At 37.5% G+C, this 25,782-nt stretch overlaps 1 protein-coding gene across 5 annotated transcripts in view; it reads left to right on the top strand.

Annotated features, from left to right (window-relative positions):
- HERC4 (HECT and RLD domain containing E3 ubiquitin protein ligase 4) overlaps positions 1-16,849 on the top strand; it is a 35,763-nt gene extending 18,914 nt beyond the window's left edge. For 4 of the 5 annotated variants that reach the window (XM_075505317.1, XM_075505315.1, XM_075505318.1 and 1 more), the window contains 14 exons: positions 181-292; positions 644-833; positions 1,935-2,107; positions 4,040-4,156; positions 6,807-6,830; positions 7,332-7,430; positions 9,397-9,564; positions 9,689-9,832; positions 10,754-10,920; positions 11,762-11,828; positions 12,068-12,150; positions 14,496-14,679; positions 15,265-15,367; positions 16,382-16,849. In XM_075505317.1, the coding sequence (XP_075361432.1) occupies positions 181-292; positions 644-833; positions 1,935-2,107; positions 4,040-4,156; positions 6,807-6,830; positions 7,332-7,430; positions 9,397-9,564; positions 9,689-9,832; positions 10,754-10,920; positions 11,762-11,828; positions 12,068-12,150; positions 14,496-14,679; positions 15,265-15,367; positions 16,382-16,590 (1,840 nt within the window). In that variant the 3' untranslated portion in view covers positions 16,591-16,849. The remainder of the gene's footprint in view (positions 1-180; positions 293-643; positions 834-1,934; positions 2,108-4,039; positions 4,157-6,806; positions 6,831-7,331; positions 7,431-9,396; positions 9,565-9,688; positions 9,833-10,753; positions 10,921-11,761; positions 11,829-12,067; positions 12,151-14,495; positions 14,680-15,264; positions 15,368-16,381) is intronic. The other variant, XM_075505314.1, reaches the window with a different exon arrangement.
- Positions 16,850-25,782: the final 8,933 nt, after the last annotated feature.

The raw sequence follows: 25,782 nt of genomic DNA, 5'->3' as shown, positions 1-25,782 counted from the left end.
GAGAAGATTTTTTTTCAGTTGCTTCAAAGGTCATATAAGAAATGGAATTCTGATACTGTAATCTCTCATGTTTTTAATTCCTTAGTAAGTAGGGCTAAAAATTCAAGGTGGGAAAAAATCTTGAGTTGCTAAGAATACAGGATTCAGTCTTTTTCTCTGTATATTTTTTTCTTGCTGCAGCAATGATGATCATTACAAAACCAGCACTAGATTCTCAGGGGTTGATATGAATGCTGCTAGACTACTATTTCACAAACTTATACAGCCTGACCACGCTCATATATCACAACAGGTTTGTGCTGCGTATTTTCCTTCTGTTTGGGATTATCTTACTACACTACACCTATCCAGAAATACTATTGTTATGCTTGCTCTGACCCTTTTAATAAGTTCCTTTACTCAATAATGTATCAACTGCAAATATGTAGAACTGTGTTGTGTTGTGTCGGGTCAATTAGGTAACACATCAGCATATTGTATGTGTCTGTATTTCAATATTTAATATACTGGGTTTTTTCCTAAACGTATAATAGCTTAATTTAAATTCCTGATGATTGTTTTCTAGATTATTTTTTATCTAGATGGGAATTTGTTTGAATTCACAATTGCATTAGAATAAACTGAATTTTATGATGTGCTGTAGGTGGCAGCTAGTTTGGAAAAGAACCTTATTCCCAAATTGACGAGCTCCTTACCAGATGTTGAAGCTTTGAGGCTGTATCTCACTCTACCAGAATGCCCACTGATGAGTGATGCAAACAACTTCACAACGTTAGCTATTCCTTTTGGAACAGCTATTCTGAACCTAGAAAAAGCTCCTCTGAAAGTTCTTGGTAAGAAATTGAATTCTTTACTGTTAAAACTAAGGATCTCTAGATGAAAATGTGTAGAAATTCCATCAGTGAAGACATGGTCTCAGCAACACCTGCTGTGTGTTTACAGTTCTATACAATTCCCCACTGAGAAACTTAAAGGTTAACATTGTGTAAGAAAACACCTATTCTGTTGCTTCTGGGTGAGTTAACTGGCCATCCATATGAATTCATCTGGTATAGTAATTTTTGGACTGATTCCATTTGGGAGGAATTAAACCATGTAGTTCAGTGTATTCGATATGTGTCTTCTCACTTTAAAATGAAAATTATGTGGTCAGACAGCTAACAAACTCTAAGCAATTTACAGAAGTGTTGCAGAGCAGATGTTAAATTGTCTTTGACTACAGCACCTGCTTTGTTTCTTCCGAGTGGTTCATGTTTTCTCACTGATCCTAAGATGCAGTCTTCAAATATGCAGCTGAGAATAGCTCTATTTTTTTAACTCTACTTCCTTACACCTTCTTATTGTGACTCCTGTCACCTGAAATTCAGCTTAAAGAGTTGAAGTTTCAGAATATTTCCTTTTTAATTGGTATGTTTTTGAGAGGGTGCTTTCTTTTTCCTCAATTATTTTTTGTCTTGTAACCCATCTCTTGTGTTTTTCAGTAGTTTTTGGTGAGAGCAAAGAGCTTGTCTGCTGTAAAGAAAAGCAAACTGATAATTTCTTTGAACTGTATATCCTTTTTTATGTTGCTTCACTTTCCATTGCCCTCAGGATTGTTTGTTTAAGTCAAGGTTTCAGGGTTTGAGCCATCTGTTTTTATGTCAAAAGTTACTTCATGATACTGTTGTGTACTCTGGATGAACAGACAATTTTAAGAGTTGGTGTGTAACAATAGAGCATTTGAACAGAGGTTTCATTATTCATACAAAGACTGGATTGTTTAAAAGTCTGCACCACTCTTGCTGTGTTAAACATTTTTTTTTGAGGCGGGGGGAGTCTTTGGTAACTGACAAGTATGCTTTCTAGCAAAACATGTTTTTTAGTTAAAAGGGTAGCATAACATCATGTTGTGTAGTGACAAGTACTGAGTTTGTTTGTTCACCATTTGTTGACAGAAAATTGGTGGTCTGTACTTGAACCTCCATTGTTCCTCAAGATAGTGGAACTCTACAAGGATGTTGTAGTCCACCTCTTGAAGTTGTGCAAGATTGGCATTCCGGCTTCTGAAAGAAGAATACTTACCAATTTTCTACACACGGCTTTCAGAGTTCTGGAAATACTGCACAGAGTATGTTTATGTCCATTTTAACCAATTACTTATCCATTTGTTTTTGTCAGCATCCGTGTGCTGTGTAGTTGTTAAAAGAAATTAAGTTACTAAAGAGTTTTAAATACTTAGGCTTGCATCTACAGAGATATCTGTAGTTGTTCCATCTGGACCTATGAACCATTGGAATTCTGGATTCCAATCTGACATGGTGATGGAATTACCTATTTTCTTGGAAACACAGACTGACCCAGTCAATTGCATCTGTGAGGGTATGTTGGAAAGAGTTGCCTCTTAAGCTTGAAATGATAGCAAATAAGATCACAAATGGAAGATAAGAGCAAGCTGTATTTTGAGCAAGAAAGATCTGCACAGTTTTACCAAGACAAACATTTATTTTCTGATTTGTTTATTCCGTTTGTTAGTATTGTAACAATTCATGGAAACTAATGAATTTATGAACTTTGACCAAAAATAGCCTAAATCATTTAGAGTAACCAGACTGTGCACATCACAGTGTATTATCTAATTGCTGCCAAGGTTTCCCCTCCCACCCCCTATTTTTTTCCCTCTGTAGTTTATTCTGGTCCTATGGCATTTTGTGTTTATATGCTAAAAGAGCATTTTAGGCACTCCTTAAGGTGCTGGTCAAGTACTGTATTTGTACAACCTAGCAAAATGGGCACAGGTGTCTAAATTGGACCTTTGTGGGCTATATGTAACAGCCCTCCTCCCCAAGCTCCTTTTCCTGTCAGAAAGAATGGAAAAGGTTTCTGCTTTGGAAGTTGGAATTTGTATGCTATGGTTTGCTCAGCTTTTCTTTATTCTTTATGGAGACCATCAAATGAAGGCTGAGTAAGACTGCTTAGTAACTATCTTGTATTAGAAGTGCAAGATGTCCATGACAGATTCCCATATGGAAAGCTGTTGGTATATAATAAATTATTATTTTGCTGCCTGTAGAATTTCTGTCACTGCTCAGGCTTGCAGTAGCTGTAAATCTTAACAGCTGAAGTTAATCTTAAAATCTTAAAGCTTCATGGGTAATTGTAGAATTGTAAGGTGGGTCTCCTCTAAGTTCCTCTTTGTTTTGAAACCCAACTTTGACTAATATGTAGCTACATTGTAGAAATAGTTACATTTGTACCTACCCTGCTGCCCAACTATTTATATTGGTATAATCTTAATAATTAGCTGGTATGGATTAAAGTAAGAGGAAGAAAATGGGGCAACATATCTAGGGTATTTCATGGGTTTAGTATCTGGTGGTTGGGGGTGGTGGTGGTGGAGGGGGAGATGTTTGAGAAAAGCAGGCTTAGATTACCTGGTTATAAACACAGAATTGGGGATCTTGCTGTTTTGGCAGTTAATGGTGCTTAACAGTCCTTGGGAAAAGAAGTGTGTATTAGAAAAGTGTGGATGCTTCTGGTTTAAAATTATACTATAGAGACAAGTGTTTATATAAAGTTATTTTTCCACGTCTCTCTTTTTGTTTTAAATTAATGTTTTCAAATAGAAACTGTTCCTCTGATCATGGGTAATAGCGATAGTATTCATACTGTAATTAAGAACAGAGTTCTTGAATCATAGTTCTTAAACTTCAACAAATACAGGAACAAGCATTTGTTGCATTTTATACATGAATATGTATATTCATCGCTGTTCCTGTGAGATCATATGATGTTTCAAAGTGGCAGCACTGTATTGTGCAATACTGTATGCTCAGTTAATCTTATTTTTCTTTGCATCTTCGATGAGATTGTGAATGATCCATGTATCCATGTCTTTAATGCTGTTTTTTTGCATTTTTGTAGGCACTGTTGTTTTTCTAGAAATTTTTTTAGTATCTGGGTATCTGTGGCTGACCTATCAAATGCTTGAAAAGTATGGAAAATGTCGTTTTGAAAACTGTTGTACAAAGTGCTAATAAAAAAATAAATTGCACTTCTTTAGGTAAATGAAAGAGGACAAGTTATACAGTATGACAGATTTTACATTCATGAGATACAAGATTTGATAGATATCAGAAATGACTATGTCAACTGGGTCCAGCAGCAGGTATTTGGAATGGTAAGTTGTGTTGGTTTTTGTTTGGTGTTTTTTTTTGTGGTTCCTCCCTGCCATGTTTTGTTTTGGTTTTGTCCCTTTAGAGAAGCCTGTAGATTCTCTAAATGTGGGCACTTTCTTTTCATAAAAATATCTTCACAGATCACTGATGCTGAACAGACTCATCTGATGTCAGGTACTAGCTAAGGAAGAATTGTTAAATAGGTGTGCTTCTTGCAGGGTAGCATTCTTAGGACTGACACTGTTCAATGTTTTAATCTGTCAATTAAAAAGTGATTTTAAATGCTGTCACTTGAGACTTGCCATGTCAAAAAAAGTTAGGAAAGTGATAATTCATGATAGGAAAACATCCAGAATAACCTGAATTGCTATATAAGATAGGTTCAGTCAATGAGAAAGCTGAAACTGTCTTGGAAAACTAAGTCTAGAAGCATTATAGGGAGTTACAGGGGACAGATAATTAACATAGTTTTCTACTTTGAGTATAGCAACAAGAACAGAGATAATTAATTCCTGGATCTGTAAACAGAAGAGTGCTAAGTGGGAGTAAATTAATGACTATGCAGAGAATTAGTGAGTTGGGTAGGATTTTGCCACACAGTTCTTTTGACTTATGCTTTGAAAGAATATTGAGTAAGTTAATATGCTTTCTCTAGCCACCTAAATTTAATTTTTTTGCAGCAGTACCTGGAAGGTCCTGAACATGGGAGACCTACTTTTGCTGTATTTTATGAATAGAAAGCAAGTGATGCTGTCTACCAAAGAATTAAAATTGCAATGTAACATAACAACAGCAGGGAGATTGGGGAGCGTGAAGAAATAATGAGTCAATATTGGCAGTCATGACAGACATTTGTTTCAGCCAAGCTTCTCTGAAAAAATAACCGGTGTGTGATGTAGGCTGGTGTTGGTAGCTAAGAGGGGCGGTATACTAAATGAGATGTAGAAGCTAGGGATAAGCATTGCAGGACCTTGGAATTAGAGACAGGTTGTATATTTGGAACAGAGAAGGGTATGCCAGTGAAGGGTACAGAAGTGATGGAATTTAGAAGATTATGACCTTTGCAACTATGCTTTAAATGGATGTAAACAAACCCAAGTTGTGTATGTCATGATCTACATGTATGTCATGTATAAGAAAATACTGAATATGGGAAAATGAGAGCTGGAAAATTGCTTTGTAATGGAAGTCTTAAGCTCCATTTGTTAGTTAAATCGGAAGATTGAGCAGTAGCTTGATGTTACTGAGAAAATACTAGACACTGAATTTCTCTTAATCATTGTTTTGTCATGCATTTGTGCAGTTTCAAGTTCAGCAGAAAAAGTTATTTTGTTAAAAGTTATATTTATTATAGGACTGAAAGAAATTCCATGGCCTTAGTCAGATCTCCTTTGTAAATGGTTTTGATGGCCTTTTCCTGCCTTCACGTCCACTAGTTTCCTGTGTTCTTGCTTTTAAAATGATAAGAAGCCCTACTTGCCTATTGAACCAGTAATAATGAATCAAAATTTCTTTTGCTCATGTAATTTTTATTGTCATAACTTGAGGCAAAACTGTTTGCTCAGTTCCTTAAAACATGGAGGGGAAAATATAGAAGAAAAGAGAATCTCAGAAGTATTCAGAGTATTCTCGGAGAGCAACTTGGAAGAAAAAACTTTTATTCTTTCAACAACAGAAAAATGAGTGGGGAAAAATTGAAGATGCTGAATAATGAACTATTGAGTTGAAGAGATGTTCTTGAGATACAGCTTAAAGGAGTAGGGAAAAAACGTTTGAATTGGGAATAAGGGCAGATACAGTAGGAGTACAAAATTGCATAAGTCTATCTGACGAATAGGGTACTCAAATCTGATGTTTCCTGTAGGAATTAGGGATAGAGATAGAAAGCAAAGTATTCTGGCCATCACTTTCTATGAGCCATGGATGTCTACATATTTGACTTCTGAGTCTCATATATGTAGTCAAATTTAAAATGTGTTAGTTTGTCATTACCTTTTTTTCTTTCTCTGTTTTCTTCCTGCTGGGTGGAAACAAACTTAGCTTTCAGCACAGGATAAGGAGGGTAACATGGCACCAGATTGATAACTTAGTTTCTTAGCACAGTTGATCTAGCTTGTTGTGGAAGCCTCCACACAGTCCCAGCCATATGTGTTGGTCTGTCTCAAATTTCAGGAGTCAGTTGCTCTTTTCATATCATATCTTATCATAGACCCAAATGATTCTTGAGACTTTATCATAAAGTGGTGGGGTTCTTTTGTATTTTTAAATTTTTACTCATGAAAAATGTTTTGCATTTAGTTTGACACGCTACAGTCATTTCAGAATGAAAATACATAGGTAAAAGCAAATGTCATTTATTAGTGTATGGAAATAAACACTTAAAATGTTGAATTTTTTGCATCCAAGAAAACGTGATACTTTAACAGTCCTTTTTTTAAAGACTAATATATAGGGTGTTGAAAGGCAAGGTGGTGTTTGGTAGATTAATTAGAATGTTTATGGTTGATATTTATTTCTTGGTAAACATTCTTTTGGGGGGAGAAGCTGTAGATAAATATTTTTAATTCTACATCAGAGATGAATAATTAATGCAGACACTAATGCTGCTTTTTCATCTTAATTATTGCTACCTTTGTGCAAATGCTGTCATAGGATGTCAACCATGGATTAACTGAGGTAAGATTGGTTGCAATCTGATTTCTTTTGCAGAATGTAAGGAAATCAGAAATATGAATGTCAAGGATTGTCTGATGTGTTCTATTGGGAGTAAAACTTTTAAGTTAGCATGGGTGTAATCTGAAAAGGTTTTTGTGGGGCAAAAATATGTAAATTTGTGTATTGCAAATTCAGAGCAGCATTTGAAAACAAGGACTACTTTGATATCTACTAGCTGTAATAAAAGGTCTGAAATTAAAATGTACTAAGTAAGAGTGGTGTTTGTGTGTGTTTTGGTGTGGGTTTTTTTGTTGTTGTTCGTTTTTTTTTCTGAAGTACTAAACAATTGAAAATCTACTTAATTTTCCTAAGATGCTTTGGTCCTGCATTGACAATGAGTAAAGATTTCTTTCTCTTTTCAGTAAAATAGATGTATTACATGAGTACTATTGCAATGGCTTCTTTAACCATGATTGTGGTTTTTAAATAAACAAAGATATGACATGCTTCTTTTCGTTCTAGTTAACAGATATTCCTGTTACAATTTGCACATACCCATTTGTATTTGATGCTCAGGCAAAGACAACTCTCCTACAAACAGATGCAGTCATACAGATGCAGGTAAGAGTCTCAGTTTTTAATGTTATGAATTTTATTTTTATGTTTTTAGTTGGGGGGCTTTGGTGGGTTGCTGTTGGTGATGGGTTTTTTGTGGGTTTTTTGTTCGGTGGTGGGTTTTTTGGGGGGTTTGTTGTTTGTTTTTTTTTTTTTTTCAAACTCTGTGTAATCTTTTCTCCATAAGAATGAGGGATCTAGTTTTAATTTCAGAGTATATACATGATAGAAGCTAGTGGTTTTGTGGGTTTGGGATCTCATTGAAATTAGATTGTTTAATAATTGCATAAATTTCTAAGGAAATTCTTTTCCTTTCATTAATGAGGTGTATTTTTTGGGGTGTTAACAACCCATAGTACAGGTTTAAAAAAAAAAACCAACCAACCAACCAGCCAACAAAAAAAAAAAAAAAAAAAAACAAAAAAAAAACCAAAAAAAACCAAACCGAAACCCAAACAAACAAAACCACCAGCCACCACCCCCAACCAAAAAACAACCCCACCTCCCATATGAGCAGACTTTAAATGATGATGTATGTGTAGACCCTGGAGCTGGAAGTCAATCTATCTTGTTAGAGGCAGCAGCCAGTTACAGTTACTTTTAATTTCTTATCTTGGTGGGACTTAGGAGCTAGTGCTTTTCTTAAGATTGGTAGTATCAGAGAGGCAACATGTTGGAACCACGTGAACATCTAGTACACACCTAATTTCTCATTTCACTTGTCATGCCACCTTCGAAATGCTAAACTCTGAAGTCTGATCAGTTTCTGCAAGGCAGTAGAAAAGAAGCTTATCTTGAAAATCTAGTATCTACTTGGGATAGTGGGAGTAGATTTCCTGATCTTGCACTTTGCAGTTGCTTTTGGCTCTTTTCCTGTTAAATGTATTTATATGTTACTCCTAATTTGTTCACTTATGTTTTAACTAGAGACTTTCCTAGAAATTAGATATTCGATACAAACAATTCTATATCTTGACCCATATCTCTTGTCTAGAGATAGATACACTAGACAACCCTAAAGTAACTGAGAGGATCTTGTGTATTTTCATGTTTCTCTAGGTAGAACTGAAACCAGTGTGATGTGGTGAGCTGTACTTTTGTTCAATGTTTGGAATTTTTTTTTTTTTTATAAATATAATCCATACCTGTTCGGTTTCTGTAGGGATATAATAAATCATATTCTTAAAAAAGGAAAAGAATGGACACTACAGCAAAAGTAACAGCAGTAGGAGCACCAGCCCTCCCCCAAGTTTATAATGTTTAACATAATAAAAGTTATTTTTCTGAGTCTGACATTAAATGGAAGAGATAAATCATGCTCAAGTAATGGGCTCATGTAGAAAAATACTAGCTTGCTTTAGTAGTTCATAATAAACATAGTTTCTTATGCCTTTAAAAATGTATGTACACAGTCAGTACCAACATTTGATGAATTCAGGGAAATGTTCACATTTAATGTTTCTATTAACAATATTAAATGGTATTAAACCACACAAACTTTCAAGAGTTCTATGCCATATTCAGAACATTTGCAACAGTATTTAGTATTTGAACAACTGTAATACAAAAATTATAATACAAATGAAATAGATGAACAAATCGCTTTTCATTCTGTGAATTAGTTTTTAATTGATGTTTTCATGCCAGATTTGTATTAAACAGCTTACTCTTCATTAGATGAAGTACAGTGGTTTTTTGCTTCCTTTTGTTATCGAAATTATTTTGACTGGAATGTCAAAAACTGTATTCTAAGACTTCCCTGAACATTAGCATTGATGAGACTAATGGGTAAAGGAAAAATATTTCCTGAGATAAAAGGAATATGAAGAAAATTTGGGCAAATTCAGTAGCTCTCATAATAGCTATTCCTGTTCATGTCTTCTGCATTTTTTCAAGACAAGACTGGTGAACATTTAATGTTGACAGGAATATTATATTACCTATTGACACTTTCACTTTGGTTTTTTTCCAGATGGCTGTTGATCAGGCTCACAGGCAGAATTTGTCTTCTCTCTTTCTACCAGTATTTGAATCTGTCAACCCATGCCTGATATTAATGGTACGGAGAGACAATATTGTAGGAGATGCTGTGGAAGTCCTAAGGAAAACAAAGAATGTAGACTACAAGAAGCCACTCAAGGTATTATCAGTACATACTGCTCAAAGTGTCTTTCACTGACATGCAAGTAATTGGGAATATTTTTGGACAAATCTTGTGTCACAATCCGTTTTTCATTCAGTGCTACCTGAATTGTGTGTTTCAGGTTATTTTTGTAGGAGAAGAAGCTGTTGATGCTGGAGGTGTTCGCAAAGAATTTTTTTTGCTCATCATGAGGGAGTTGCTAGATCCCAAATATGGAATGTTCAGGTATTATGAAGAGTCCAGGCTGATCTGGTTCTCTGATAAGGTAGGGTGCGATCTGTAGTCATTAATTTTCTTTTAACTTACAATATTTATATTAATAATGTATGAACATAGCAGTTTGTAGTAGTTTTATTTTGAGAGGAGAAGCTGAAATAAGTATTCTCAAAAAATGTTTATTTTTGTCATTGTTAGATCAAAACTTTCCCCTTCTGTTTTTCCCCATTCCTCACTTACTCCTTACCAGTTGTCCCCAGCCCAGACAAGCTTACTAGGAAGAAGTGCCTGGCAGAGTAAACTGATTCCAAGAGCAGAATCGGTAAATCAAGGTGGCAGAGAAAAATTCTTGAAGTGGCACGTTGAACAGGTCTTTCTGTGTTCAGTCACATTTATGGGTCCATTTCATAGGTAGTCATCTGGTCATACTTTTTCAAAAGTTTTGATCACTGACTTTTTAGTCCTCTTTCAGAGAAAAACACTGACTAGGGTGGCTGTATCACAAATACCTGAATGTTAACATTTCCACAGTTGTGTTTTAAGCCTTGGCTATTAACTCCAAGGGAGTCAATAGTGAGGTCTTCCCTCCTCCTCCCAAAATTAATTTTTTTAAAAAATTGACATATATTATATATTTAAGCTCTCAATAGTGCAAGGGTAAGTCACAAAACCAAAATCTTATTGCAGTACTTTCAGCAATATGCATCACTTGTAACACGAAATATGTTGTATCTCAGCCCCCCCCCCCCTTTTTTTTTTTCTGTAGAAAGAGTCTGTTTCCTTGGATTTCAGTCTCTCTGGTTAAAACTGTATCCTGTTTTCCTCCGTACTTATGGATACATACGTATTTAAAGAAAATATAAATGAAACTCACTCAGATTATACTTCACTGTACAGTATTTTTTCTGGGCTCTGCAAGATTAAAATAACTTCTTTATTTTAAAACATCTTGTCTGTTTTCTGTTCTTAGACCTTTGAAGACAGTGACTTGTTTCATTTGATTGGTGTTGTCTGTGGGCTAGCAATATATAATTTTACTATTGTAGACCTTCATTTCCCTTTGGCTTTGTACAAAAAGCTATTGAATAAGAAACCATCCCTGGATGACTTAAAAGAGTTGATGCCAGATGTTGGCAGGTAAGCAAGAAAGAAAAATGAGTGTTACTAGGAATTAATTTTTAATTCAACATTTTCCTTTAAGAACATAAAGAAAATGTGTTATTTTCACACTAACAGGATAAACAGCTCAGAGTAACTTGCAGCTATCGTGCCATTTGAGAAAGGATATATGCTATTGTTAAACACCTGCTTCTAAATGCTTGGTTTTAGTATTTGCGTCTTCTGTTTTATTATCCTACAAGAATTTTAGGGGAAAATAATGTTTGAAATTCAAAACCTTTGAGTTTTAGCCATTAATTTTATAAGCCTAAGTGTGAACATAGTTTTAGTTCTGAATGGCTTATTTAGTCCATCAAGGAAATGTTTTTGCTTATTTCAGGAACAATTACATGCTAAATATCTGCCCTTTGTAGGGATTTGAATAGCACTAACATGTAGGAGGTTCAAATGAGCAGAAGTGGATGTTTGATTGCCTCAGTGTTGCGAATGCTAAAGTTTTCATAGGTTCAAGCAGAAATCAAACAAGTTAATGGAAGAGCCCATCAATGATTATTAAGTACTTACTGCCTCTGGTTTGGGAATCCCTTAGCTGAAGACTAGGATATGAATCTTCTCTCTTCACACCTGGAGCTAATCAAAAGGAAATAACACTACAATAGTAGCAAAACAATTGCTTGAGATTTCCCAACACTGCACAAGGTGCAAGTCAATGCACTAATAAATGAAATAACAGTAGAAAGGGTTTGGGTTTGTTTGTTTTTTTTTTAAACTGGAATTATCAAAGCATAAAGAATACTTCAGGAAAGTTAAGTTCATCTTTCTTTCCACTGGTACAAGTACTTTGTTACTTATTTTGCAGGGGAATGCAACAGTTACTGGACTATCCAGAGGATGACATAGAAGAAGCATTTTGTCTTAATTTTACTGTAAGTTTTATATAGTGTTTATGTAAGTGTATATACTGTAAGTGTTTATATAGTATTTCTTATCAAGCTTATACTATCTCTTATAACTGCCTCTGGAGTGTTTGAGCAAAAGCATCAGCTGCTGATTCCCATGAATTTTAGCATCTGTGTCTGTCGTTCATGTTGCTGTTAGCTAAGTGGTGGGAAGAAGTACCCTACACAGTAAATAAGATTTTACTATTTTTGTTTGTTTTAAATAGATCACTGTGGAAAATTTTGGTACAACAGAAATTAAAGAGCTTGTTCCTAATGGTGCTGACATTCCTGTAGTCAAACAAAATAGGTGAGTTTTATGGGTTACAGGGTAGTTCAGTGTTGCTATTCACCTTGGGAATGTAACTGGGCTGCTATAAATATCCTTTGCCAAGCTGTTACACTGATGCTGGAGGCAAGACTACTTTGCTGGTTTTTCCAAGCTGTTCTCATGTGTATTGTTAAAATAGCTATTGTATTTAAGGATTTGCCAGCTGTGGAGAGCTAATCTAATTTTATTCAGAATGTGTAATACTTCTTTTTTTACTTTGAACTTAGAGGTATTTTGAAGCTCTTTAGGGCCCATTTTGACTACACGGTCTTCATTTTATAAGATCAAAAATGGCTGTGGTTCTGCAGGAAGTTATATATAATTGGAATTTAGTGAGTAATGATGAAAACTTCAACCTAGATGCCATTATGTGCAACTGTTCGTATATGAAATATTATTTCAGAGAAGTCTTCCCTTTGTAAAGTGGATAAATTAATCTAATGTTATCTAGTGTTATTGTCAGAAGAGTGTGTGAGGGGTGGGGTTTTTTCCTTTGGTCAAGGATTCTGTTACTTCTATTTATAAAAGCAGCCTCTCCCACCCTTTGTTACCTTTCTGCTCCTGGAGAATAGGCAGAATATATCTGGCGGTGCTTTTGTCCATTTTTGTAGAGTACTACCATTTTCCTATCTCTCTCTGTCCATTCCTCTCACGTATTCCTGTCTGTTCTTTAAGCTTTGTGAATTCTCTGTGCTTTTACTTCTCCCAGAGTAAAGGGAGAATCGAAAGAACGTACTCTATAAGAACAGAATGCACCTAGGCTGTGCATGGTACAAACGAGGGAGAAAATGTACCTCTAGGCATGTTCCTAGAGGGCAATTGTTTTGGGCAACATTTTCTGTAACTACCTAGGTCTGTTGTAGAGGAAAGAGTGATGATAGAAGATTCTGAGGGTATAGTAAACCTACGCGTAGCCATGTACAGTGACAGTACCTCCCATAGTGGAGTGATTTTTATCCTCCTGACTTATCCTACCATTAAGAACTGCAATCACCACCTATCCCTGTTGCACTTTTTTTTTTTTAATTCCTTGGCTCATAGCTGAGGATTTGTGATACTTTATCTTAAACATGATAGCTTTGAAGTTCTCTGGTGGTTTGGTGTTCTGTCATAAAGTGACAGTAAAATTGGAGTTGAAGTAAGAGAAAAATTTCAAGGTGCCCATGGAATGTATGCTGCACTGTCGTCACCTGTTGTCTTGCAGCAATGAAGAATTCCTGTTTCTCAAGATCCAAATAGTCCATGATGCTTTAATTCAGTTTTAAAAATATTAACATAGAGTCTAATAATGCTAATTAGTTTATTACTATGAATTTTCTCTGGAGCAGCCTTTCCTTCCACTGTTAGTATTACACAAGTTATCTGCTTCTCTGCTAATTAAATAGCACATAAAATGAATATCTCATAGACTGCTGGAAGAGGAGGAGCATTATTCACCACTTTGCTCATCTCCAGTATTTTCAGTTCAACAACTTCAATAAATGTATTGTCAAATGTGTTTAGATGATTCTTTAAATTATTGGTGATGTTACTCAAATACTGTGGATGTCGTTCAAATACTGTAGGTTTCCACAGAGAATGTATGTTGGTAGGATAACTGTAATCTATAACTGAAGTCACTCTGCCAATGTAGAAATGAACAGTGTCAACTAGGATTGATTAACATGGTAATTAAAAAAAAAAATCATAACTGTAAATACTGTATCACATCAAGGAATTTTAGTTCTCCCCCTAAATGCTGCAGAGAAGATGGTTTCCGACAAGATATGAGAACTCCTTGTCCCAAAGCACAGATAACAGGCAGTCTGTTTTTCAGTATCCTAGCTCCTTTGCACTGATCTTTCTACTGTATAGGACTCAAATGTCTGTTTGAAGTAGATTTGCATTTTCAGTGCAGATATGGCAATCTTTTAAATTAAAAAATACGACAGCGAGTTTGACTAGTCGGTTTCAGGACACCGCATGTAACTCAAGCCTTTAAGCTTGTTGCCATTCAGTCCAATTCTCTGCAATGCATACAAATAAGAGAAATGTTTATAGTGCCTGAAGTAAATAATACTAAATGTTACTGTTTTTCTTTTGCGCATTATGGACTCTGTCTTGGGGGGGCGTGGAGGGGAAATACATTTATGTTCCATTTTCATTGAGGTTATCTTCACTGTGGTTGTAACATGAAGCAGAGAATATAATGTATTAGGATCCTTTTTGCTTAACTTTCAACGCTGTGTTCTATACAGAAATGGCTACTGTTTTATTGCTGGAAAGGTGACGTGCTTTTTTTTTTTCCACCTGTCAACATAATTCTTTTTTTATTCTTTGAACAGGCAAGATTTTGTAGATGCATATGTGGACTACATCTTCAATAAATCTGTGGCTTCCTTATTCAGTGCATTCCATGCAGGCTTCCACAAAGTATGTGGAGGTAAAGTTCTTCAGCTCTTCCAGCCCAGCGAGCTGCAGGCAATGGTGATTGGGAACACAAATTATGATTGGAAAGAATTGGAGAAGGTGAGAACCATGGTTAGCTATTTGTTTCATATTTTTAATTTCAAGATGCAAAAGCAAAATCTTGAAGTGTCCTTTTGAGCTCTGTTTTAATTAATGTGACTTCCAGCCTTGGTTGGATTGACTGCATGAGTCAGGAACTTTTTTTAAAATATCAGTGAGTGAAGCCACTAAAATATTATTTACCTTCCTGCTTAAAGGTTTTCTATCTAATTTCTGAAGGAAATCAGACTTAGAAGGAGAGGAAGAAAAATCCACAGACCCAAAAGGCAGCTGTATACAATGTGTTATGTTAGAAGGGGGAAAGTGAACAAAATGCACACAGTTAATAAACGTAAATATTCTTGATTGCCAAAACTTGCTGTGAGACTTTGTCACTACTTTATTGGGATTGAAAATGCTTTGGAGTACATGCATCTGTTCACATAGGTGAAGTCATACTGAACAGCTGAAGAAAATCAACCAAGAAAAACAGTAATATGTCACTTGCAGTATCCCTTTACACAAACCGCATTCATTCTGTTTTAATGTCAGATTATCCTACTAGTTCTACGTGCAAACAATAACCTCATTTCCTGCTCATTTTAGAATACAGAATACAAAGGAGAATACTGGGCAGACCATCCTACAATTAAAATATTCTGGGAGGTTTTTCATGAGTTGTCTTTGGAGAAGAAAAAACAGTTTTTGTGTAAGTATTTGAAACTACTTTGCAGAAGTTGGTAACTGAACAGGTTCACTGTGATTTCAGGCTCTTGCTATAAGAGGGCAGACATAAGTATTTGTCTATAATGGTGAGACTAACTATTTGGAAGAAAAAAATCGTAGTAGAAGAAATTGATTATGAGCTTGTCTCTGATTTTGCTGGGGTTGTCCTGAATAGTTCTGGGTGGTGGGCAGTTACAAGATCACGATAGACCAGAGCAGCATTGAAAAAATAAAACTGGGGAAAAAAAAAAAAAGAAAACTCAAGTCCAAAAAACCCAACAACCTAAACTGCTAGTGTCATTTATCTGATGACTAGGAATTTTTTTCTGTGTTTTGACATAAGCTTCACATCCTCCAGTTTTTTCATTGCACATAGATGGAATTTTGGATACATATATATATCCAATTTGTGTGTGTATATATATATTTTGGGTATATATATATATGGAATTTTGGGTATATATTTTGGAATTATAACTGATTGTAAATACCTCAAGGTACTGATATGAGTGGAAATGTACGGGGGAAAAAACAAAGTTATGGAAGCTTCCTATGAACGAGCTTTTGTTGAGAATAGGTCATAGATTAGTTTCCAATTCAGATAAATTTCTTCTTGAACAAACTAATTCTGTTTGTTTACAAGATGCTTGCAAATGTTCAGTAAAGGTATAGCCAGTGGATTTTAAATAACAAATTCTGATGCATTAAGAACTTCCTACTCTTTTTTTTTTTTTTTCCTTTTGTTAGAACTGTTTGGTTTCATATGCTAAAATGAAATGTTTTCCTTTAACATACACTTGTTATGTTACAGTTACGAGTTCATATTTGTAAGCTGGAGATTGGGTTAAGTCATTATTCCCTGTTTTTCAAATTTACCAGAACAGCTTCAGTGTGAAAAGCTAACCACTGTTGGAGTAATTAAAAATGCATATATGACACATACAATGTTAGTCTTAAACTACTTCCAAGACTTTGTTTGTCTGTTTTTTCTTGGCAGTGTTTCTGACAGGGAGTGATCGTATTCCAATTCTTGGAATGAAGTGTCTTAAACTAGTCATCCAACCAACAGGAGGCGGAGAAGGTTATCTTCCGGTAGCTCACACTTGCTTTAATCTTCTTGATCTTCCAAAATACACAGATAAAGAAACCCTAAAATCTAAGTTGATCCAGGCTATAGATCACTATGAAGGTTTCAGTTTAGTATAACTTCAGAAATGAGAGTTCTGTGTAATGTGGGATCATTAAACTAACTTATTGTGTCTTTCTTGTGGTGGTAAATTCAGTGGATTAAATGATGGAGTTCATAATATAACTGATTATTTGCAAAAACGTTCAGTGGTACGAATATTCATGGGAGCCAAAAAACATTTACAAAAATGAGGAACCATCTTAATACATACCTTCTTGTACAGAACCATGTGGATTTTGCCATCTTACAATAAAAATGAGAGTATTGTGAATGGGAGTCAAGTTTCACTAACATGAATTAACATTTCACCTGATGCACACAATAGGGCGTGTGAGTGCATGAGAAACTTGCTTAAGTTTTTCAAATCGCTTAGTAAGAATATTTAACTTTTTCCCTGATAAATTCACTTGGTAACTTTTCATTTTGTAAATAACAAAATTTTTGTGATAAAATAATTATGTTCCAATAGCAGTATGGTTTCTATTGCTTGTAATTGAATATGAGCTTATTTTATGGCTTTTAACAAAAAAGTGACTACTCTGATTTCTGAAGATATATTTTTCTGGTTTGTTTTAAGAACCTTAATAATGAAAGTGATTGAGACATTCATCTTCACAATGTACAATCCATGAAGCAGTCACTTAGTGCCGATACAAAACTGCATACAATGGCATTTTTAATACGTGGATGGACAAACTGACTTAATACACTGTTTTATTTTTAAGGACTGATTCTGTAATTAAGTGGACACAGTTATAAAAGAGGTTAATTTATAATTTGAAACCTCTGCAGCCATGTGTCAAGCATACAGCTTAAAAGAAAAAGATGCACCAGACAATTATTGGTGTCAAGAGGTTAAACGTTTATTTTTAAATGCTGAAAGTGTAGTTTATGGTTTCTAATAGAATTTTCACTCTTTTCCAGATAAATGCATTTGAAATAACTCTTTAACACCCCTCTCCCCTTTTCTTAAGATTTTATTTTTAGTATAATTGCCCTGAGACAATTGTGCTTAGCTGGACACTTTTGGATTTGACTTTCCTTCTCTGGTTAAATTCCAGATTTTGTGGTGTTAATGCATATGTGACTTGCAGCTGTGAAACAAATATTTATTTTTTTTAGATTTTTAAATGCAGTGAAAAAATTCAAGCTATAATAAAAGACTTGAATGAAAACCTTTGTTGGTTGATGTGTACGGATGCTTGCATCATGTATATTTCTTGAATTGGAGGGCAACTTTTGCATGCGTTAAATTGAGAGTACAGCTAGGATACAAAGATCTCACTTGATAAGCAGGGAAATTCATTCATTCATTGTAATAAATTCTATGACATGCAGTTTCTGTGCTGGCAGTAGATGTGGATATAATACAAAGCAGTCAGTGCAGTTAAGATCATTCTTTTTCCCCTAACGCTGTGTTTTTACAGCTTTCTCATGCAGTGTAACCTCTAGTAATTTCTTTGTATGCAGCCCATATTCTATCTTTTCCAACATTTGTTACCTGGCTGGGAAATTCTCCCTCTTGTGAAAACAAGAAACCAACAAATACTAAAGCAGCTTAATCTTATTATACATGGAAGAAAGAAAAGGAGGAAAGAAAAAAAAAAAAAAAAGAAAAAGTATTATGCCTTCATTTTACCAGGTAATATTAAAACACTGTTTTTAAATTACGAAACACCAAGATTGCAAAGGCAAATATTCAAAAATTAGGAAGTGGCTAATGTAAGGTTGTCTTCTTCCTTTTTCCCTTGTGTATTATTACATGGTCAAGTGCTGGTTTTTTTCCGTGGGACCCTTGCTTCTTTCAGTGTACACAGTTGATGGTGTTTACTGAATAATAGGGGTTTTTATGTTCAGTTGTGCAGGTCCAAGTCTAATTTAGTAAATTTAGCATGTATCATTGAAACCCAGCACTATATATATGTATTTAATTTCCCTATAGGACTTGCTCTGATTTTTGCTGTATTGGCTTTTTCATCAATATCAATATTAATCTGAAAGATGAGTAATAGCCTTATTCTGTAGATGAGGGGTCTGAGACAGAATCCAAGCCATAGTTACTGAACACTTGCCAATTTTTGGTGTCCAATTTAGAGATCTTAGATGTCCTTTATCTTTGAAGTGCAGTTGTTGTTGACTAAAACTGCTGTGGCAATTACTTCATGTTGCTGCAAAAGGTCCTCCAGCAAGACATATTTCTTACACTCTTGGAACATTAGTGGACATTAGTAAGTGTTGGGAGGGTGGGGGGTGTTGAATGGTTGGTTAAATGTCATGTTAAGAACCCACTGGCAGAGCAGGGCTAGAGTCACTTTCCTCAGGACAGCATTCACCTGAGACTTCTTTATCTGATTTTGGCCTTGGTTTTATCCACCTCTGCAAGAAGTGGAGTTGGGTCCTACAGAGCTTGACCGTATTTGCTAAATGCTCCTGATTATCTTACAGGTGTTAGCTTAGTCTGCAGTGAGACAGGTGCCCTGCTGCAAAACAGACATTATCTACGTAAGAAGGTAACGGACTTTTATGTAGTGCTAGAACAATTAATAGTTGTTGTATTACTTCTGTCAAGGACTTTAATACTTTCTGCAAATTCTGTTGCCATTAGTTCTGTTAACAGTCATAACAGCCCTGTGAAGGATCTCTACAAAAGTTGTACACTTAAGTGTTTCCTCTGGCTGGAAGAAGGTGGGCAGCAGGAAGTGTTTTCTCTTTCTTGGATCAAGTATGATTTCGCATACAATTTTTGATTCTGTACACCGTGTGACAAAGGGGGAAAAAAAATCCCTTCCATTCTATGCTTAGCTAAAATGCTTAGCATTTTATGCTTCTATGCTTAGCTAAAATAACACCATGGCTATGGTGCTAATGAAGAAAGCCTAGGGCCTTCCTCCTTATCAAATCTCCAATTAATCAGGAAAGCTTGTATACCACTTTTTTAAAAGGATAATGCAAGCAGCTGGGGTGTAGTAGTAGTTTGGGCTGCAGTGAAAGCATTTTACAATAATTAAAAATCTTTAAAGAAAATATTTTTATTTGATAATTAGATTAGCATTTTGATAAAGATTAAGAATTATCAGTGGAGAATGCTAGTTGCATGTCAACCTTGTATCCATCTCCATTGTGGTTGCTAAAGGCGGGCTTGTCATAGCAGTGAAGTCATGTACTGGATTTATTGCACCTGTCACGTGAGGACAGGGCTGAAGATTGAACTTGCATGACAGAACTACACAGGCTGTTTCAACTACATCTGTAGCAGAAGTTTGTGTCTCATTTTCCAGGGAAGATCTAAGAACGCTGTTGCCCTGTGCGAGTGTAGAACTATTAAAGCAGGGAGCCCTGCTTAAGCATAATGACTTGTCTCCTTTGGCACTTTATGGGAGTTACTACTAATAAGGTTGTTATTAATGTAGAGCGTCAAGCCGCGGTATTCCCTTCAAGAAGGTTTCTACACTACTTTAAAAAGGATTTTAATTCATTGCACTGCTCTCTGCTGCAATAAACTTGATTTATCAGGAATAAATGAAGCTTAATGTAATCAAACATAAACCACCATAAAAGAGAGCTCTTTATTTAAAGGCACATGAGGTTCTGCAGTTAAGATAAATACAGAATAAAAGCTTTCTTTTAATAATACAGTTTTCAGCATGATAGACTGGTGTATAGTGAGCACCATAAAACTGGCTGTGTTGACTTTCTCCATTTCGCAGCCAGAACTATGTACTTGCATGTACCGTGTACAACTTACGCAGTTGTTGAGGGGAAAAAAAAAAAGAGGAAGAACAAAATACTTGTTTCTTCTGATAAGTGACAGTTCCCATTGCTTACCAAGTGGGTATTTCTTAATTGATATGTCAGTGGGTCTAATAGGTGGGGTTTGGGTGAACTAATCACCAAGCTACTATTTGTCGTGTCTTTCAAGGTGCTGTTCAGATTTCGTTGATCAGGTTTGGAGCAGCGACTTTAAAAACCTTACCTAGACCTTGAAGGGCTTAGAGCATCCTCTGTCACCTGCCATAGCCAGATTTAATACTACACCTTAGAGCCCCAAGATGTAGCTTGACCATTTCCTGGAATATGTACACACTTAATCCAATAAACTAATACCACTTAGCTGTAGTTTCTATACGCTTGAGTTCCCTGACCATTTGAGTCCTCAATTTTTTCTTGAGGAAAGGAGCCTGTTCACATTATTTCACTCTGTGCTACCTGTTACACTGACTTATTTTCTGCAAGTGGAGTATGCTAAAACTTTCTAACTGCAAAACTTTGCCTCCTGCTTTCTGCACTGATGCCCATCTGTTGAATGAAAAAGTTGTCTCTTATCTTCTGACCGCAAGACAACTAGGGAAAAAAAAAAGCTAAAGCTAACTGTAGCAATACCATAGGTGTGCTACAACTGTGTAAAAGTATCGTATATATAGACCTACTGGCCTCTTATTACCAGCAGACTGAACAGTCTGAGTTCCTGCGTATCCCTTGGGTTTGAACATACTGCATCAACCCTTTACAAAACAACAAAATAATGTGTTGCTGAGGCCAGGAGTGGGATCAAAGAACTTGCATGGGCTAGGGTAGCAGTCAGCATTATTTTTTTTTCTCCAGCCAAAGGCACATGCATCAGTCCCAGATTATTAGAAAGGAAAATGAGGTTTGTGAATCTTGTTCCACATATGAACTACAGCGCTATTATGTTCAGCATAGTTAGTGTGTATGGTGCTAGTGGGAATCCTGATCTTACCAAGGCTCTAGGCTAGTCTTATCAACGGGTCATGCCCACAGCATGTGAATCCTACACTGTGCCGTGCCTGGGGGGCTGTGAATGTCTACAGGTATTCGCTGCTTTCCTCCACATCCTGATTACGTGAGGAATTTCAGTGAGGAAAGGAAAGATTAATCTTGTGTGAAGACTTCAGGTCTGAGTGCAAAACTCAAGTTTCCTTCCCTTTTTTGAGCAAATACACCAGCTTTTCCATTAGAAGGAACAGAGCTGGCAGACTGTAGCTAAAAGCCAACTTCCTATAGAAATTGTATTTGCCATGTCTTTGAAAAATTTTAAAGGTGAAACTAATTTAATTATTTGTGGCTTAATTCTGCGCAGAGGCTATGCGGGTGTACCTGCTAGCATCAGTGCTTGACTACTCTGGGAGCTACGTACAGCATCCCGACAAGCCTGAGGCAATCCACGGGCAAGGTATGAATATCCTAACGCACTCTGAGGTGCCAAGATTAAATTGTCAATAGACAAAGGGAGAGGGTAACCGAGGAGATAAGGGAGATCTGTAGTATCTTTAGAGGAGGGAGTAGTTGGAATAGACCTACAGCAGTTCGGAGGAGTTCTCTGCTGCCCACACGCTGGCCATGTTCTGGCTGCAGCTCTGCAGCAGGGTGTTAATGCAGAGGTCAGGGTAGCCTGGTGCCCTGCGGGCTGTTGGGAGATTTCTGTAGCCTCCTCTCTGTCGGTAGCCAGTAGCGAACGCCTAGAGAAGTTTTAAAGGTAAGAAGGTGGTGATACCCCACTGTAAGGACTAAGGGTAATCCTCTTCAGCAGACGGTATTTCTGGGCTAGTTGCTGCGTGGAGCCCAGCGCGGGGATGCGTAGCAGCTTCTGTAGAACTGCTGCAGAGCAGGAAGAGGCCCAGCTGGTGTCAGTGCCCCTAAGGGCTGCTTTGCATGGTGCTACCGGAGCCCCGAGCAGCAGGGGAGGGAGCTGAGCTGGGCTCCCGGCAGCTGCAGCTCGCCTGTGCGCAGGTTCGCTTGTATTGCAACGTCCCATCTTAAAGCGGGCCGACCCGTGCAGCCGGCAGGAGCTCGGGCCGCGCAGTCATTGCGTGCTCACCCGCAGTCATTGCGTGCAGCCTTAGACCGCTTTCCCTGGCTGGCGGAGTCCCCTCATTTCCCTGAGATACCTGTCGGGAGAGCGCGTGGAAAACCACGCGAGGAGCGGGCTGCGGCACCAGCCGGGGTTCGTTTCAGGAGGGGCGCCCAGCCCCTCCCCTGCGGGAGCGCCGGACCCCGGCCCGGCCGAGCCCTGCGCGGCGGCGGGGCGCTCCCGGCCGGTGGCACCGCGGCGGGCGGCGCGGCCCGGCCCGGCCCGGGGCGGGGGGTCCCGGCGCCGCAGCTCGTCCTCTCCCGCCGGTTCCTGACGCTGCCGCGGGGGCGGTAAGTGGGGCTGCCGGTGCGGTCGTCCGTGGCGGTGTGCGAGTGCTGGTCGCCAGCTCGGCGGTGAGTGCGGTCCAGTTGTCCGAGACGCCCGGCGCTCCGCGTGTGCCATCCCCCTGCTGCTGGAGAGAGGGTTTCCTCCAGCTGGGGCTTGTGCTGGGAAGCAGTGCTTTGCTGTTTGACAGTATTAGGAATAATAATTGGACAGAGTAGAAAACCCACCACAACCAAATAACAAAAGCCCACTGAAATGTGTTTGTGTGTTGTTTTTAAGGACTTTGGAATTGTGTTTCTTTGTGGCTTTCAAAAACTTACTCACTTACTAGCAATATATAAAATCTATAACTTAATTTGTAGTTCGCATGTAGTTGCTTTGTCAGCAGCTCCTTCACAGGTGATACTGGTGCAGGGGTTGGGCTGTGGGGAAGTGGGGTTTGCAGGGATTGCGGAGTTATCTCTTGCTCTGTGAGAGTCAAAGCAACAGTCCCCGTAGTCACAGAGCACTCAGGTTTGTGTCTCTTAAGAAACGTAGTCCTTTAAAGACCTGTGGTCATGTATCTGCTTCCACCATCACCAAGGCAGGATGAATATATGCTTAGGCTGTGCCTTACAAGTGTTTGCTTGGTCTGTTGTTTAAAAGGTCCAGTACAAATAGTTGTAACACAGCTCTCGGAAGCACTCTGTTTCTGTGTTTCACTTGAGAACTGCTGTACTAGGTTAATCTGAGGTACAAACTGTCTCCACCTGGAGCTAGTCCAGGTGCTTACAGCAGAGCGTAGGGAGAGGAAAATACTCTTTTCCTTGGTATCCTCCTCAAGGAGCTTCGGTAGTCCTGTCCCACCTGAATTTGCCCAATTCGTTTTTGAGCCACTTTGAGCTCCCGCAGCATCCTGTGCCAGTGCGTTCCAGTATTCCAGTGTGATGGTTTGCTTCATTGCCTCTGCTTTTCTGCATCTGCAGCTGAATGGTCCTTGGGCCTCACGTTGGGAGAGCAAATAGCAACTCTTTTCCCTTCATGCACCATTATTAATATTATTATTACTTTTCCTACTAAGTCTTGGCAGCCTGTGTGTCTTTTCAAAACTGCTGAGCAGAGTGACTATACTAAGGGTACTGTTATGACTCCATGACTTCTCTTCATTAGTTATAGTTGGTTTATAACCCATTGTTACATAGACACGGCCAGTTGTTTTAGCCTGAAATTCTGCATTTTGAACTGGATTTTATTCTCCAGTCATTCTGTAGATAAGTATACTATGCAAATAATTGCAACTGCCTTTAGATTTGACCATTCTGATTTGGTATTTAAGCGTAGATATTGAACCTGAGGTACTGAACTGTATCTTCCTTTTTCTCAAACTTTTTTCAATTTTTCAGATTGATTCTGAATGCTGGTTTCATTCAAATTTTGTACTCTTAGAGCCCCTCGCAATTTGATGTTGTTCGACACTTTGCTGTCATGCATTTAAAACCATTATGTATTTTTCATAATCAAACCTACATAATTAAAAATGTACTGGATTCAAGATAGACCCATAGAGAATACATGGCTATTAAGAAAAAATTGTAACAAGATTTTTAAATGCGGACTTCTTTTACATCACTTGAAATACTTTTGCAAGGTCATTATTGTGTCTAATGCATCAAAATAGGCTGAAAGGGGGCTGGAGAATGGCACTGTCTTAAACAAATGCTTGTATTTGGCATTTTTCAGTGTGTCTATTTAATATAAATGCTAAGAGCGTTAAGGTGCTTTCACAGGATAGTAATGCAAATTATGAGAAAAATAAGTAATCTCCCTTTCTGAGACTGTACAAATTACAGCTGGAACTGAGCACACTCTTCCATGCTTCTGGATGAATTTCATGTAACATGCTGAATACTCAGGGATAACAAAGAGCTGTGATGATAGCAAATGTTTCCTCATCCCCATCATTTGCCTTATGATTGTTTTAATATTTAAAGACGACATCTTCACTACAAGGAAAGGATAGCGTATGAAATGGAAGAATAAGGCGACACATTATAGTTTGGGGTTCCTCTTCTGTTCAGGTAATGTTGGCAAAAATACAAGAAAGAACAAAAAGCAGAACTTCATCTAGATGTAGAAAAAGGTACAGCTGTTTCATTCTAGAGGAAAAATGTTTTCAAGTCCTTTCAGAGTAATAAGCAGTTGATAGGGAAACATTATCTGTGTAAAACATTCTTAGTGTTTTTAATACTTTCATGTCTCAAGTGTGCGAGTTTTATAAAAAATATTTTTTGCCTGATACAAATGTAATTTATATTTGAGGGATTTTGGTTCAGAAGTACAGTGGAATCATCAAAATCGTAAGGTGTTACATAGGTGAAAACCAGTGAAACTGGGCCCTTGCCCTTGAAGGCAAACAGGACTGGATCTCTGCAGGGTGTGTGGGGTCAGGACCGCTGCAGCCCCCAGGAAGCCACGGGACAGACCAAGGACTGACCCACCCAGGGCTCTCTGCAGTTGGCCTTCACCTGCGGCTGTGCCGGGCAGCTGAGAACACCACCCAAAGAGAAACACAGGCTTTACCTGTCGGCATTACCTGCGTGAAGACAAAAACACAAGTGCAATATTTGTGTATGTGATGCCAATACATGCCCCGACCTCCTGTGTGGTGCAAGTTCCTTACAGGAAGATTCTCCTGGACGTGGCTGTTCAGGGTTGGGGTGGAAGCAGCAAGTGCCAAACATCAAGGAAGCTTTGGGCTGGTGGCAGAGCTGCAAAGTACTGGAATACCAGCAGAAATAAACACTCTTGTTCAGCAAATACATCTAAAGTTAACATAGGGTTTGGAAGGAGAAAAATACTTTTCTGAAGGAGAATGCTGCGTTGTGGTTTAGGTGATTTTACCAAAGACGGTGCAGAGTAGCTTCATTCAGGCTTTTTTTTTTTCCCCCAAGGGGGCAGATGAAAAAAAGCCATTTACTGTAGAATGCCTTACATTAGCTAGGGTATACCTTGACATTATAGGGCATCTATTGCTAAGTTTTAAAAATCTTAACTAGAAATTAACAGAAACCAGAAA

Source organism: Mycteria americana, chromosome 6 (genome assembly GCF_035582795.1).
Source record: "Mycteria americana isolate JAX WOST 10 ecotype Jacksonville Zoo and Gardens chromosome 6, USCA_MyAme_1.0, whole genome shotgun sequence".
Taxonomy (NCBI): domain Eukaryota; kingdom Metazoa; phylum Chordata; class Aves; order Ciconiiformes; family Ciconiidae; genus Mycteria; species Mycteria americana.
Note: the sequence above shows the minus strand (reverse complement) of the source record. Positions and strands in the feature narration are given on the sequence as shown.